Source organism: Gracilinanus agilis, chromosome 2 (assembly GCF_016433145.1).
Source record: "Gracilinanus agilis isolate LMUSP501 chromosome 2, AgileGrace, whole genome shotgun sequence".
NCBI classification, from domain to species: Eukaryota; Metazoa; Chordata; class Mammalia; order Didelphimorphia; family Didelphidae; genus Gracilinanus; species Gracilinanus agilis.
The window spans coordinates 61,609,645-61,622,171 of record NC_058131.1 but is presented as its reverse complement, the minus strand read 5'-3'; the positions used below and the strand labels follow the sequence as shown (position 1 = coordinate 61,622,171).

General features: G+C 49.5%; 1 protein-coding gene across 2 annotated transcripts in view; it reads right to left on the bottom strand.

Moving 5' to 3' along the window:
* The window catches only part of SLC12A4 (solute carrier family 12 member 4), a 53,912-nt gene extending 41,485 nt beyond the window's left edge, over positions 1-12,427 (bottom strand). The window contains exon 1 of one of the 2 annotated variants that reach the window (XM_044663210.1): positions 12,289-12,427. In XM_044663210.1, coding sequence (XP_044519145.1) covers positions 12,289-12,412 — 124 coding nt within the window. In that variant the 5' untranslated portion in view covers positions 12,413-12,427. The remainder of the gene's footprint in view (positions 1-12,288) is intronic. The other variant, XM_044663211.1, reaches the window with a different exon arrangement.
* Positions 12,428-12,527: the final 100 nt, after the last annotated feature.

The window sequence follows — 12,527 nt, the reverse complement described above, 5'->3', positions numbered from 1 at the left end:
AGAGAGAGAGAGAGAGAGGAGAAGGAAGGGAGGGAAGGAAGGAAGGAAAGGAAAGGAGGGGAGGGGGGAGGGAAAGCAGGAAGGAAGGAAGGAAAGAAGGAAGGAAGGAAGGGAGGGAGGGAGGAAAGGGATGAAGGCTGGTTCAGTGGCCTAGCACAATGCCTGGCACAGTGTAGATGTTTAATGAATACCTGCATGACTTATTTATTGATAGGTACCTAGGATTTTAAGCTGAAAAAGGCCCTTATAGGTCATCTACTTCAACTTGCTCATTTTACAGATGAAGAAACTGAGGCCCTAGAGGAAAAAGTACTTGTAGTAGGTCATACAAGCGGATTCAAACTCAAGCCTTCTGACTTCACATCCACTAAGCTTAATGCATGTTTGCTGACTTTCCAAATTTAAATTCTTGCTCCCATTGGCCTTTGGCTCTTGGGCAACTAAAGTCTGTGGCCAAGTACACCGTGAGGTCAAGTCGACTATGCCACGCCAGAGCCTGTCCTTAAGCAATGGGGATACAAAGAAACACAAAAGCCAGGCCCTGCTCTAAAGCTCTCAGAGCTAACCCTCCGTATCCATTTTAAGGCAGAAGGTAAGGGTTTAAAAAAAAACAAAACACAAAACAACAAATTCTCAGTCTCTCGGGGAGGTAAACAATCATGTATAAACAAGCTACAGGCAGGATAAATAGGAGATAATCAGCAGATAGAAGGCCCTAGAATTAGAGGACTGAGAAAGGCATCTCTCAGAAGATGAGATTCTGGCTGGGACTTGTAGGAAGATGGAGAAGGAGAGAATTCCAAGCATGGGGGGACGGCCAGAGTCCACAGCCAAGAGGCCGAGGGAGTGTCAGTGGGTCCCAGATTGTACAGAGGGGAATACGGTAGATAAGAAATCTGGAAAGGTAAAAAGAAGCTGGCTTATAAAGGGCTTTAAAAACTGGAGGATTTTGTAAATAATCCTGGAGGTGACAGGCTGTAGAGTAGCTCAGTGATGAGACAGCTGGCCTAGAGACAGGAAAATCTGGGTTCCAATGTAACCCCAGACACTTCCTAGCTGGGTGACCCTGAGCAAGTCACTCGATCCCCATGGCCTAGCCCTTGGAGCTAACACTCAGTATTCATTTTAAGGCAGCAGGTAAGAGTTTAAAAAAAAAAAAATTGCCCCACCTTGGCACCCAGGGCTTGGGACAAAGAAGCAGGAGCACCTCGGGGAGGGTAGGACAGAAGCAACAAGACTGGACACGGACACAGACACGACCACACAGCAAATACAAGCCAGGACGAGGAACCCAGAGGGTATAGGGGAAGAGAAGCTAGCTAAGGACACTCCCAGCCTACAGGATGGCAAGTGAGGGCAAGAGCGGCAGGAACCCAGGGCCCGGGGCAAAGGAGGGGTGACTGGCTTCACAGTCTCACCTGTTGCCCTGCCCCATGTCATACAGAGGCCGCCTTAGGGAAGAGCAAGGGATGGCTCTGGTGGGAGGAACTTGGAAAGCTGCCCGCTGCTGGAATTCTGGGCTTGGGGACCCCAGCTCCCCATCCCAGCAGGGAATGCCCCCCAACCAGCTCCTCTTCTCCATGATGTGGGTTCTGCTCTCTTTGGGGAGAAGGATGGTTCTGAAAGTTTTTATCTTGTAGATCTTTTTTGGCTGTCTAAGGAAACCCACAGGCTCCTCCCCTGAATAATGTTTTTATTTATTTACTTTTTTAAAACGCTTACTTTCTGCCTCAGTAACAGCTCTAAGATGGAGGGTCAAGCGAGGAGCATTCAAATTTGAATTTGGACTCCCCCCAAATCTACCCACAGAGCTCGAGTGAAGAACCCCTATTCTAGGTTGAGAAACCTTGGAAAGTATGGATTGGAGGCTCTTTAAGAGGCCACAGGGTTAGAGGGCTGGGAGGGAGGTCTCTGGCTACCCAAAGAGCCCCACTATCTGGCCAGCCATCTGACATGGGGTCCAGATAAGGAAGGAGCACACAGGGAAAGGCTGTGGGCTCTAATGGCCATTCTAATCAATAATTAAACTGCCATTGAGACATTTGATTTAGGAGGTTACACCCAATTCAAAAAGAAGAGTCATCTCCACTGTTTCTTTGATCTCCCAGTTGAGACAGGCCTACCTACACTTCATACCTCAGGCTCTTATCAAGCCTCAGGCCTGATAATGGACAACCAAGGGCCCTTCTCTCTCTCTCCTCTCCTTTCTCCCATTCTTTCATTCTCTTTTCTCTTTGTCTCTTTCCTCTCTCTCCCCCCTCTCATTCTTTCTCCTAATTCTTTCTCCTTCTCTCTCCCCTCTCCTTTCTCTCCTTTCCCTCTCATTCTTTCTCCTTTCTCTCATATCTCTTCCCTTCTCCTCCCCTTTTCTCTCTCTCATTCTCTTATCTCTCCTCCTCTCATTCCTTTCATTCTTTTTCTCCTTCTCTCTCATCTCTCTTCCCCTTCCCTCCTCTCCTCTCGCATTTTTTCCTCTCTCTCTTTGTCTTCTCATCTCTCATATTTCTGTCTATCTCTCCATCCTCTGAGCAAGGGCCAGGGTATCTCCAGCTGGCACTAAGCTTCCCTTGGCCTGCTTCTCCAACTCACCCAGGAAATGCCCCCGCCGGAGCTCACACTCCCCTCACTCTCTGGGGGACAGGAAGATGAAGGAAGAGATTAACTTTGCTCACATTATCGCCAACGCACAGAATACATTCTGTGTTCAGGGTTAAAAGAACCCACACATGGTGTCATACAGTGTGGATGAAAGGTTTCAGTCCCTGTGGGAAAGCACCCAACCACACTCCCACACCCTGGGTCTTTCCCCTTCCTCATTTCCCCATACACTAGACCAGGGGCTCTTAAAAATATTTTGTAATAATTATATTCCAATATATAGCACACATTTAAAGACATGATTCTGAGATGAGGGTCAAAGGCATCACCAAACTGCCAAATTGGTCCACAACACACAGAAAAATTAAGGACTTCGGGACTAGACTAAGGCTGAGTGATGGGCAGAGATTTAACAGAGAGGATTCTAAAAATCAAGAGAACTGGGCGCTCTCTCTCTCTCCTCTCTCCCTCTCTCTCCTCTCTCTCCGTTCTCTCTCCATTCTCTCTCTCTCTCTCTCTCTCTCTCTCTCTCTCTCTCTCTCTCTCTCTCTCTCTCTTCCAGCTATTGAACAAATCCTTTCCCTCAGTTTCCTTCTCTGTAAAATGAAGCCATTGTATCCAAAGAGATGAGAGAAAGAGAAAACGGACCCATAAACACAATAGCCTTGATGGCAGCTCTTTTTGGGGTGGTAAAGAATGAGAAATTAACTTTACTTGGAGAAGGGTAGCCGAATGGGATGGAATCACAATTGTGTTGTAAGAAATGATGAAAGAGAGGAGTTCAAAGAAATCTGGAGAGGAGTGTATGAAAAGGGAAGTAAGCTGAATCAGGAGAATCTATACAGTTACAACATCCCTGTAAACTGAATTCAGATTGACACGATATCCAACAAGGATTCCAGAGGACCAGTGATGAAATGTGCCACCCATCTCCTGATAGAAGCAATGGGCTCAGGATATAGCATGAGATGTCTATTTTTGGATGTGGATAATATGGGAATTTGCTTTTACTATTCAGACTTGTTTCAAGAATTTTGTTTTTGTTTTTCCCATGGGGAGGGGCAATAATTTTTTTTATTATTTTATCCATTAATTAAAAAAAATAAAGGGAAGGAATTGGATGAATTGACATCTTGGGCTTTTTCCACTTCTAAATCTATATTCCTATTTCAGAACCAGCCATGATGAGGCACTTCCCCTAAAATGTACTTATCTCAGAGGACTAAAATACAGTCTTTTGGAGAAGTCTAAGGCTTATTGACCTAAGCTGCTGCTGCTGCCTTTTTAAAAAATCCTTACCTTCTGTCTTAATACCTAATTTCAAGGAAGAGGAGCCACAAGGGGTAGGCAACTGAGGTTAAGTGACTTGCCCAGGGTCACATAGAAAGTGTCCGAAGCTCTCTCGACTCCACTGTGCTATCCCAATCTAAGCTTCTTCAATTTCCACCCCCCCCCCCGATTTTTAAATTTTCTTAGGCCACTGAAGAAGGAAAATCATTCTCCAAGGAGACCCCCTTTCACTGGCCAAGTAATAATAGCCAGAAATTCTTATCTCTCTGGAGGGCTGATTTCCCCCTTGGGAAAACTTTATAGGATTATAAGATTTTAAAACTGGAAGGGACTTTAAGAGATCATCTTGTCAAAACACCTCTTTTTACAAATGGGGAAACTGAGGCCCTGGAGAGGTGCTGTAACTTTCCCTAAGTGATGAGGAGCAGAACTGGAACTCGGGTCTCTGGGCTCTAAATTCCAGTGTCCTTTCCACTTTTTACTCACCATTTTCCTCTGCCTCTCTTCCAAAATATTGGGGGCAAAGGGGAAGAGATAGAAAGTGTGAAATGTCTTTGCACACCCAGGAGGGGACACACTGCCAGAGAGCTCCCTGCAGAGATCAAAGAAAGGTCCTACGGCCCCTTGGCCGCCCTAGAGGTGTTGCACCTGTATCTCAGCATCTGAGATGACTCCACAGCCCCCTGGAGACACACCACATCAGCACTCTGCAGGTGTTCAACACAGAACAGGTTTGGAGTTTTTTTTTTAAAACCCTTAACTTCCGTTTTAAAACTGATACTTGGTATCAGTTCTAAGGCAGAGGAGTGATACAGGCTAGGCATTGGGGGTTAAGTGACTTGCCCAGGGTCACCCAGCTAGGAAGTGTCTGAGATCAAATTGAACCCAGGACCTATCTCCAGGATTGGCTCTCTATCCACTGAGCCACCCAGCTGCCCCTTCTCAACTTGTTTTTTTGTTTATAAATCCCTTATCTTTCATCTCAGAATCAATACCATTTATTGGTTCTAAGTAAGAAGAGTGATAAGGAGTAGCAACAAGGGTTAAGTGACTTGGGGTCTCAAAAGAAGTGTCTGAGGCTGGAATCTGAACCCCAAATCTCCAGTGTGCAGGCCTGTCTCTCTATCCACTGACACATGTAACTGCCCTATGACCTTGTCTTTAAAAACTATCTTAAAAAAATCTATTTCAATATAATTATTCCCCTTGGTCATTTATTTTATTTTATTTTATTTATATTTATTTTATTTATATTTATATGCATTTTTATTGTATTTATTTTATATGCCTTTTTATTTTATCATTTAATTTATTTATATTCACATACCTTATTTTATTTTTTATTATATTTATATTATATGCCTTTATTTATATTGACATGCCCTTTTATTTTATTTTATTTATTAATATGCCTTTCTTTTATTTATATTTGTATTTGTACTTATATGCCTTTAACGACATTATTCTAGAAGGTGGCCTGCCAGAGGGGACCTTACCACAAAAACTGAAGAACCCCTGATGTCGGGGGACTGGGCTGGCGAGGAAGAGGGGCTCTGGGGGATCTGGGTTGTTTCAGACTAAGCCGGCCCCCGCTTCCAGCAGCGGTCCTGGGAGCCCCGGAGAACCTGGCTTGCTTTTCTGTTCTCAGCAATCTAAAAAATGTTTCAGCAGGTCCCAACACGCCTGTACCACCGCCTGCTGCCTAAGCCCTGCTCGTAGCCAGCGCCCGGCCCGGTGGGCAGGGGGAGGGCGCTCCGTTCAGCCCACCCTCGGGAACCAGCCTCTACGCAGTCCCTGGGACCCCGGCCTCCCGGAGGCCCCGGGCTTGCCGGCTCTCTGGATTCTTCAGGAGGGGACACTGAGGCTGGGAGGGAGGGAGCGAGTCAACAAGTACTGAGCATTCATTCCGTGCCAGACACACCGCAAGGCTGTAGAAACAGCCCCTGTTCCAATGGGGAAGGCAATAACCTGCCAACTCTGCCCAGGCCCAAGGCGGGAGGAGGGGAGTCAGTCTATCATTAAGGGGGGGCTCAGACAGAAGGAGGGGAGCCGGGAGAGAGGGGAAAGGAGGAGGGACCTGGAGAAGCCTAGAACGTCAGAGACAGAAGGAAGCCTGGCCAGCCTCGGGTCCAACTCCCCCATTTTACAGGAGGGGAAACTAAGGCCCGACAGGTAAGTTTCCTAAGAAGTCAGGTGGAAAAAGCAAAGGGCCAGGGGGTCCTGCTCCCTTGTACAATCTCTCTGCTGCCCTGCGGACACAAATTAGTGTTTCCGGAGTTCTATTCCTGCCTTGGACATTTTTAAGCTGGGGATCCCAGGCCCAGTGATTTCCCAACTTGTCTTGGGGCCTTCATCGGGTCCATCTGTAAAATGGGGGGGGTGCCCAGATGCTCCCTCGGGCCCCCCTCGGCTCGGTCAATGAGGTCCCATCGCAGAAGCAGAGTGGAGGCAGCCCACAGTTTGTCCGGGGATTCGGGATCTCTGGGGAGTGCCCGGTCCCTGTGGGAGCTGGGGTGCAGTCAGAGGGGTGCTACCCCTGCTCCTCAGAAGCCAGAGCCCCCTGGGCTGTTTTACCCCAAATACAAGAGCCCCACAGCAGGGAGAAGTCAGGGAAACAAGACAAGTCAATCCTGGGACTTTTTTAAAAGATTTCTGAGAAAGGGGTGCTGAGAGGTAGACATCAAAGCCCTAGACAGGGCTGGGGGGATCTGGGGGGGGGGGAATGAGACAAAACAAGGAGGATCCTGGATCTGCGGCAGTAGCCCGGGGACCAGAAGGAGGAATCCGAAAGGGTAAAGCAGAGACTGGGGCAAGGGGGGAGGGGGGAGCAACAGGAAGAGGGGTAAAGGGGAGCTAGCAGAAAGACCCCAAGATTCGCCATCAAGGTACCCCCTTCGGGGGGCCCCAGAGTCACTTCCCCTTTGGGGCTCCCCCCATCCCTCTGCTGGAAGATAACAGGGTGGGGGCAAGGGCTACTCACCATGAAGAGGGTCCTGGCTGTCCCCCATCGGGCCGGCCGCACAGGTGCTCCCTGAGGAGGGAGGCCGGCTCTAGACTCCCAGCTCCTGGGAAGGGGGAAGGGGGGGCCTGCTGGGCAGAGGGGGTGTCATGCCTGGCTGGCTTTTCCCAGGCCAATCAGGCTCCGGAGGGTTTTAATCTCTGCTCGGTGTGGGGTGGGTGTGAGGGATCATAGGCAACACCACGCGTTCCTGGCAGGGCCGGAGCTGCCCAGGGCTGTGGGCTCGGGGAGTGGGGTGCTAGAAGGGGCCCCAAAGTGAGGCTGTCCCATCAGAGCGCTCGTTCTCACCACACTCCTCTCAGTCACCCCAGCTTTAGTCACCGGGAATCCAGAGTCCCAGGCTACCCCCTGGCCAGAGTGCCCAAAGCATTACCCGCTCAGCCACTGGGCCCCATGCAGAGTCCCGGGCAGTGGGGGACGGGAGGGTGCCCCCTCTCCTGGGCCCACACAGGATGGACGTGATCAGAATAAATGTCCTTCCTTCGTCGACAGAGGGGCGAGGGACCCATTGTTCCTGACTCTTGGACCCAGGGCTGGGCTGTCCCAGACAGAACGGAAAGGAAGGGTGCAAGGAGTGGCGTTTGGGGGAGCAGTGGGGTGAGGAAGGGGTCACCTGCCCTGAGCCCCGAGTGCCCAGGCGGCCTGGAGGCAATAACAGCTCCGTGACCTCTGTTGCACCAGCGTACGTCCTTGGAACAGAACCCAGGCTGGCCAGCGACAAGTGCCCGAGTGGAGCTGCCAGATGAGCACACGTCACTGATGCGTTCCCGGACACAGAGGGGGCACACAGCCGGCGGGGGAGACGCTCTGATCCCCTCGGGAGGGAGGGATCCCCAACAGAGGCTGCACTGAGGCAACTCCCCAAGCCCCAGAGTCCTAGGAGAGCCCACTTTGTGCCCCAGGCCCGTGTGCCAGGGCCATGCCCACGGCGGCTCCCCAGCGGCTCCCCCGTCCCCCTCTGCGTGGCCTCTGATGGGGACGGCTGGACAAAAAGGCTCTGAGAACTGTGGACTGACCCAACCTCAGAAACAGAATCAAGGAAGAAGGCTGCGGGGGGTGCCAGATGCTGTGTGTGTGGCAACATGTCCCACACTCAGAGGCTCACTCCAGACCTCCCGTACCCGTACCTCTCCAACCCCTACCCAACCCTGCAGGAACCCGACTCCTTGAGATTCATACTAAAGTGTTAAGGGCTAGTAAGACCGAAGCCCTCAGGGCAGCTACATGGCCATAGAGCTCTACTTAGGAAACCAGGATGACCAAGCTGTGTGACCCTGAACAATTCCCTTCACCCTGCTGGCCTCAGTTTACTCATCTGTTGAGTAAGCCGGAAAAGGAAATGGAAAACACTGTGTGTGACCTGGGTAGTCCCTTCACCCCAATAGCCTGTTTCCTCATCTGTCAAATGAGCTGGAGAAGGAAATGGCCAACCACACCAATACTTTGCCAAGAAAACCCCAAATGGGGTCATGAAGAGTCAAGAGACAGCTGAAATAATTCAACAACAACTTAAGAGTCAATGATATCTCAGCTCCGCCATTATCTAGGCCAGATGCAGCCCCTTGAAATGTTCTATCTGGTCATGCAACATTATTCCTAATCTGACAAATACAATGAGTAGGATACAATACAATGAAACTTCGAAAGAGTTGCCTTAGAAACAGACTGATAGAGGAGCATTTCCTTTCCTTTGGCCCCCTCTTTAGAAAGTTTGTCCATCACTGATCGAGGCAATTCATTTATCCTCTCTCAAACTCATTTTGCTCATCTGAAAAATGAAGATGCTGCTAATGACTTCTGAAGACTTCCATTACGTTCTCTTTGCATTCCAAAAGGAGAAAATGCCTTTCTCCATCCACAGTGACAGGGGAGCATCTTAGGACCAGTGCGTGATATTCAGGTCCCAGGTGGAAGTCCTGTGGGTTAATGTATGTAGAGATGCATGTGATAGGAGTGTGTGTGTGTGTGTGCGTGCAGGAAGTGTAGAAGATATAAAGGGAAATTGGAAGAGGACATACAAGTAGAGCCTAGAAGTTCCAGAAGGAAACAGGAGTCAGGGAGGGATGACACCAGCCCTAATTATCTTCCTATTTATTCCGCCTTCCCTAAGCCTCCTAACCTTGCCATCTCACAAGTACATGACTATATCAACAGGGATTCCTATTTCTTGACTGGAAAAGTGTGTGTCTGCACAAAAGTACATATATGTGCAAAAGAATGCATAGACCTTGTTTGGGAAGGGGCCTGTCAAAGATTCCAGGCTGCAGGGCACTTATAAACTAGGGAGGTCCTAAAGACCTGCCTAAGTGGGAGGATGACTAATACTGTGTAGGATCTCAGGCAAGTTAGGGGGATAGACAGGAGATGCTGAGGCAGCTAGGGATAGAACACTGGGTCTGAGTCAGGAAGAACTGAGTTCAAATCCAGCCTCAGACCCTGACTAGCTTTGGATCCTTGAGCAACATTGCGTCACCTCTGCTTTGGTTTCTTCATCTATAAAATGGGGATAATAATAACTCCTACCTCTCAAGGTTGTTATAAGGATCAAATGAGATTATATTTGCACAGAAGAGAGATCCTGCCACATAGGAGGCACTTAAATGCTTGTTCCATTCTCCTTCCCCAAGGCCATAAGAGTTAAGAGAAGGGAAGTCCTCACAGAGAAAGTGAGCCTTGAGGGGAGATAGAATTCAGATGGATAGAAAGGAAGGCATGAGTATGATGCATGAGTGACACTGAAGAAACAGGGCTGGCACATGTCTTTAGAGGGTATTGAGTGGCAGGAGGGCATAATAGAGTACAGAAGGGGAAGGAGGGAGAAAGAAATGGGGGAAGAATGGGAGAGGGGGAGAAAAGGAAAGAGAAGGAGAGAGAAGAAGAGAGAAAGAAGGAGAAAGAGGGAGAGAGAAGGAGGGAGGGAGGGAAGGAGAGAAGGAGAGAGGGAGGGAGAAAAAGAGGCAAGGAGAGGGAGAGAGAGAGAAAGAGAGAGAGAGAGAGAGAGAGACAGACAGACAGACAGACAGACAGACATATATAGGGAAGTAAATTCTAAAAGTAGGTCTAGGGGCAGCTAGGTAGCATAGCAGATAGAGCACCAGGTCTAGACACAGCAGGAACTGGGTTCACATCTGGCCTCAGACACTTCCTGTGTGACTCTGGGCAAGTTATTTAACTTCAATTGCCTATCTGAATTTGCCATTCTTCTGACTTAAAATAAATACTAAAAGACAGAAAGTAAAGGTTAAAAAAAAAAGTCCAAACCAGGTTGAATACTGGATTATTGGCGGAAGACAGAAGACCAGTTCAGGCCTGATTCTGACATTTAATAGTCAAATTTCAGGTTTTTTTTTCATCTAAAAAATGGAGATAACAAGAGTGACATTATGTAGCTCACAGAATCTTTGAAAAGAAAGTGCTTTATTTGTAAACATTAAAGCCCCACTGGAAACATGAACTATTTTGCCTTTCTTTGTATACCAAGCACTTAGTACCATATCAGCTGTGTAAAGTTTAATAAATACTTGTTTTTTATAATAACAGCTAACATTTGTAAAGCACCTCTTATGTGCCAAGTGCTGGGCTAAGCACTTAGAAACATCTCATTTAATCCTCACAAACAACTCTATGAGGTAGGTCATTATTATCCCCACTTTACAGTTAAGGAAACTGAGTATAGCAGAAATCAAGAGACTTGCTCAAGGCCACAATAGCTAGAAAGTCCTACTGGTAGGATCTGAGCTTGGGCTTTTCTTCCTGTCTCCAGATCTGGTGCTCTATCCACAGCTGACTGAAATTGGTGAGCCATGACTGAAGATTTAAGAGCAAAGATGAAAGCAGTATTTTGGGAAGATTAGTCTGGTGGGCAGGGAAAAGAACCCACTGGAAAACCTCCACGTTTGGGACGGCAAAGGGAGACAGAAAATGAAATGGTCAGAAATTGGGAGAGCCTAGCTGAGGGCCAGCAGCACAGGATTCGAAGACAAAAGCTCTAGGTTTGTACTGTGGCACTGTCAGAGACTCTCTGAATGACACTGGATGAATCATTTATTGCCTGACACCTGGTAAGTGCTTAATAAATGCATGATTGATTTACCCTCTCAGCCTAGTGTTTCCTACTTTTCTACTGTGGAATTGAGGGAGGGAGATGGCCTAGAGCAGGGGTTCTTAAAGCACCTCTCTGTCAGTCTAGTGAAGTCTATGGACCCCTTCTCACAGTGTTTTCAAATATATTAAATAAAATACAGAAAGGGGTGGTTGAGAGGCTTAGTGGATAGAGTGCCAGACCTGGGTTCAAAAGTAGCCTCAGACACTTCCTTGCTGGGTGGCCCTGGACCAGTCATTTAAATAACCCTGTTTACCTAGCCCTTCAGTCTTAGAGTTGATACTCAGACAGAAAGTAAGGATTTAGGGGGGAAAAAATACAGAGGATTATGAAGGAAAGGTATTATACTGAAACATAGTTATTAAAATCTTTTTTAAACCAAGTTCGTGGATCCCCTTGTCAAAAACCCTTGGATCTAGCTCTTCTTCCTGCTGTAAGTCTAGACTCCTTTGATCTTAGGTGAGAGGAGAGCTTCAGAAGGAAGGGGTGGTCTCCATCGGGAATCCCCTCTTCAGGCTAGTAAAAGGAGACAAACACACCAACAGTGACCAGCAGGCGGGTTCCCCTCGGGATGTGAGCTCACACCCAAAGTTGGGGGAGGGGAAGGAAAGAGGGGTAGGCAGTCCAAAAAGTCCATCCCCGCATCCAGAGATGTCGGGCTCCTGGAAGCAACAGGACTGGAAGTTTTAAAAGTTTAGGAAGGGGAGTGGGAAGGGGGTGCCCCAGGGCTGGAGGATCAGAAAGGAAGGGAGGCATAAGAGGCCAAACAATCCATCCGGAAACTGCGGGATGTCTCTCCGCCCCAAGCCGCTAGGCAGAAACTTCAGCTCAGAGACACTGGCCTGCGCCGGCCTGGGGCGCAAACTTCGGAGCCGGACTGGCCGGCCGGCCCGGTCACCACCGCCACGTCTGCAGCACACACCCCGGTCCGGCGCGGGGCCCCTCCCTCTCCCGACCCCACCCGGATTGGGCGCATGTCTGCGGGCAAACGGAATCCGCTCCGCGGCGCGAGTCTGCAAGCGGAGGCGCTGGTGACTTGTTGCGTGTTTGTGCCCGTGGGTCTGCCGGTCTGAGTGTATGCGTGGGTGAGAGTAGGAGAATGTGTGAGGAGCCTGAGTGTGGAAGAGGATGTGAGAATGGGTGGGGGTCTGGGGTCTTGATGCGCACCGGCATTCGCGCACAGGGGGCGCCAGTGCGGGTCAGTTTCAGGGGCTGAGTGCCTGGGCACACCCGGCACAGTGTCAAGGGGCGAGGGAGGGGGCCGGGGGCGCGCTCTCACCATCCGAGCCCACGGAGTCCTCGGGGTCCCCGAGCTCGCGGTAGTCCACCCAGCTCAGTCCCTCCAAGTTGTCGTAGTCGCCCCGACGCGGCCCCTCAACGGGCACCACAGTAAAGTGCGGCATCCCCGCTGTGGCCCCGGCTTCGGCGCCGGCTCCCCGCTGCCCCGCGCGCTCCGCCCCGCCCCAGCTTCCCTCCCGCATTCCTCCCCCGTGCGCTCACTTCCTCCGCCCGCCCCCC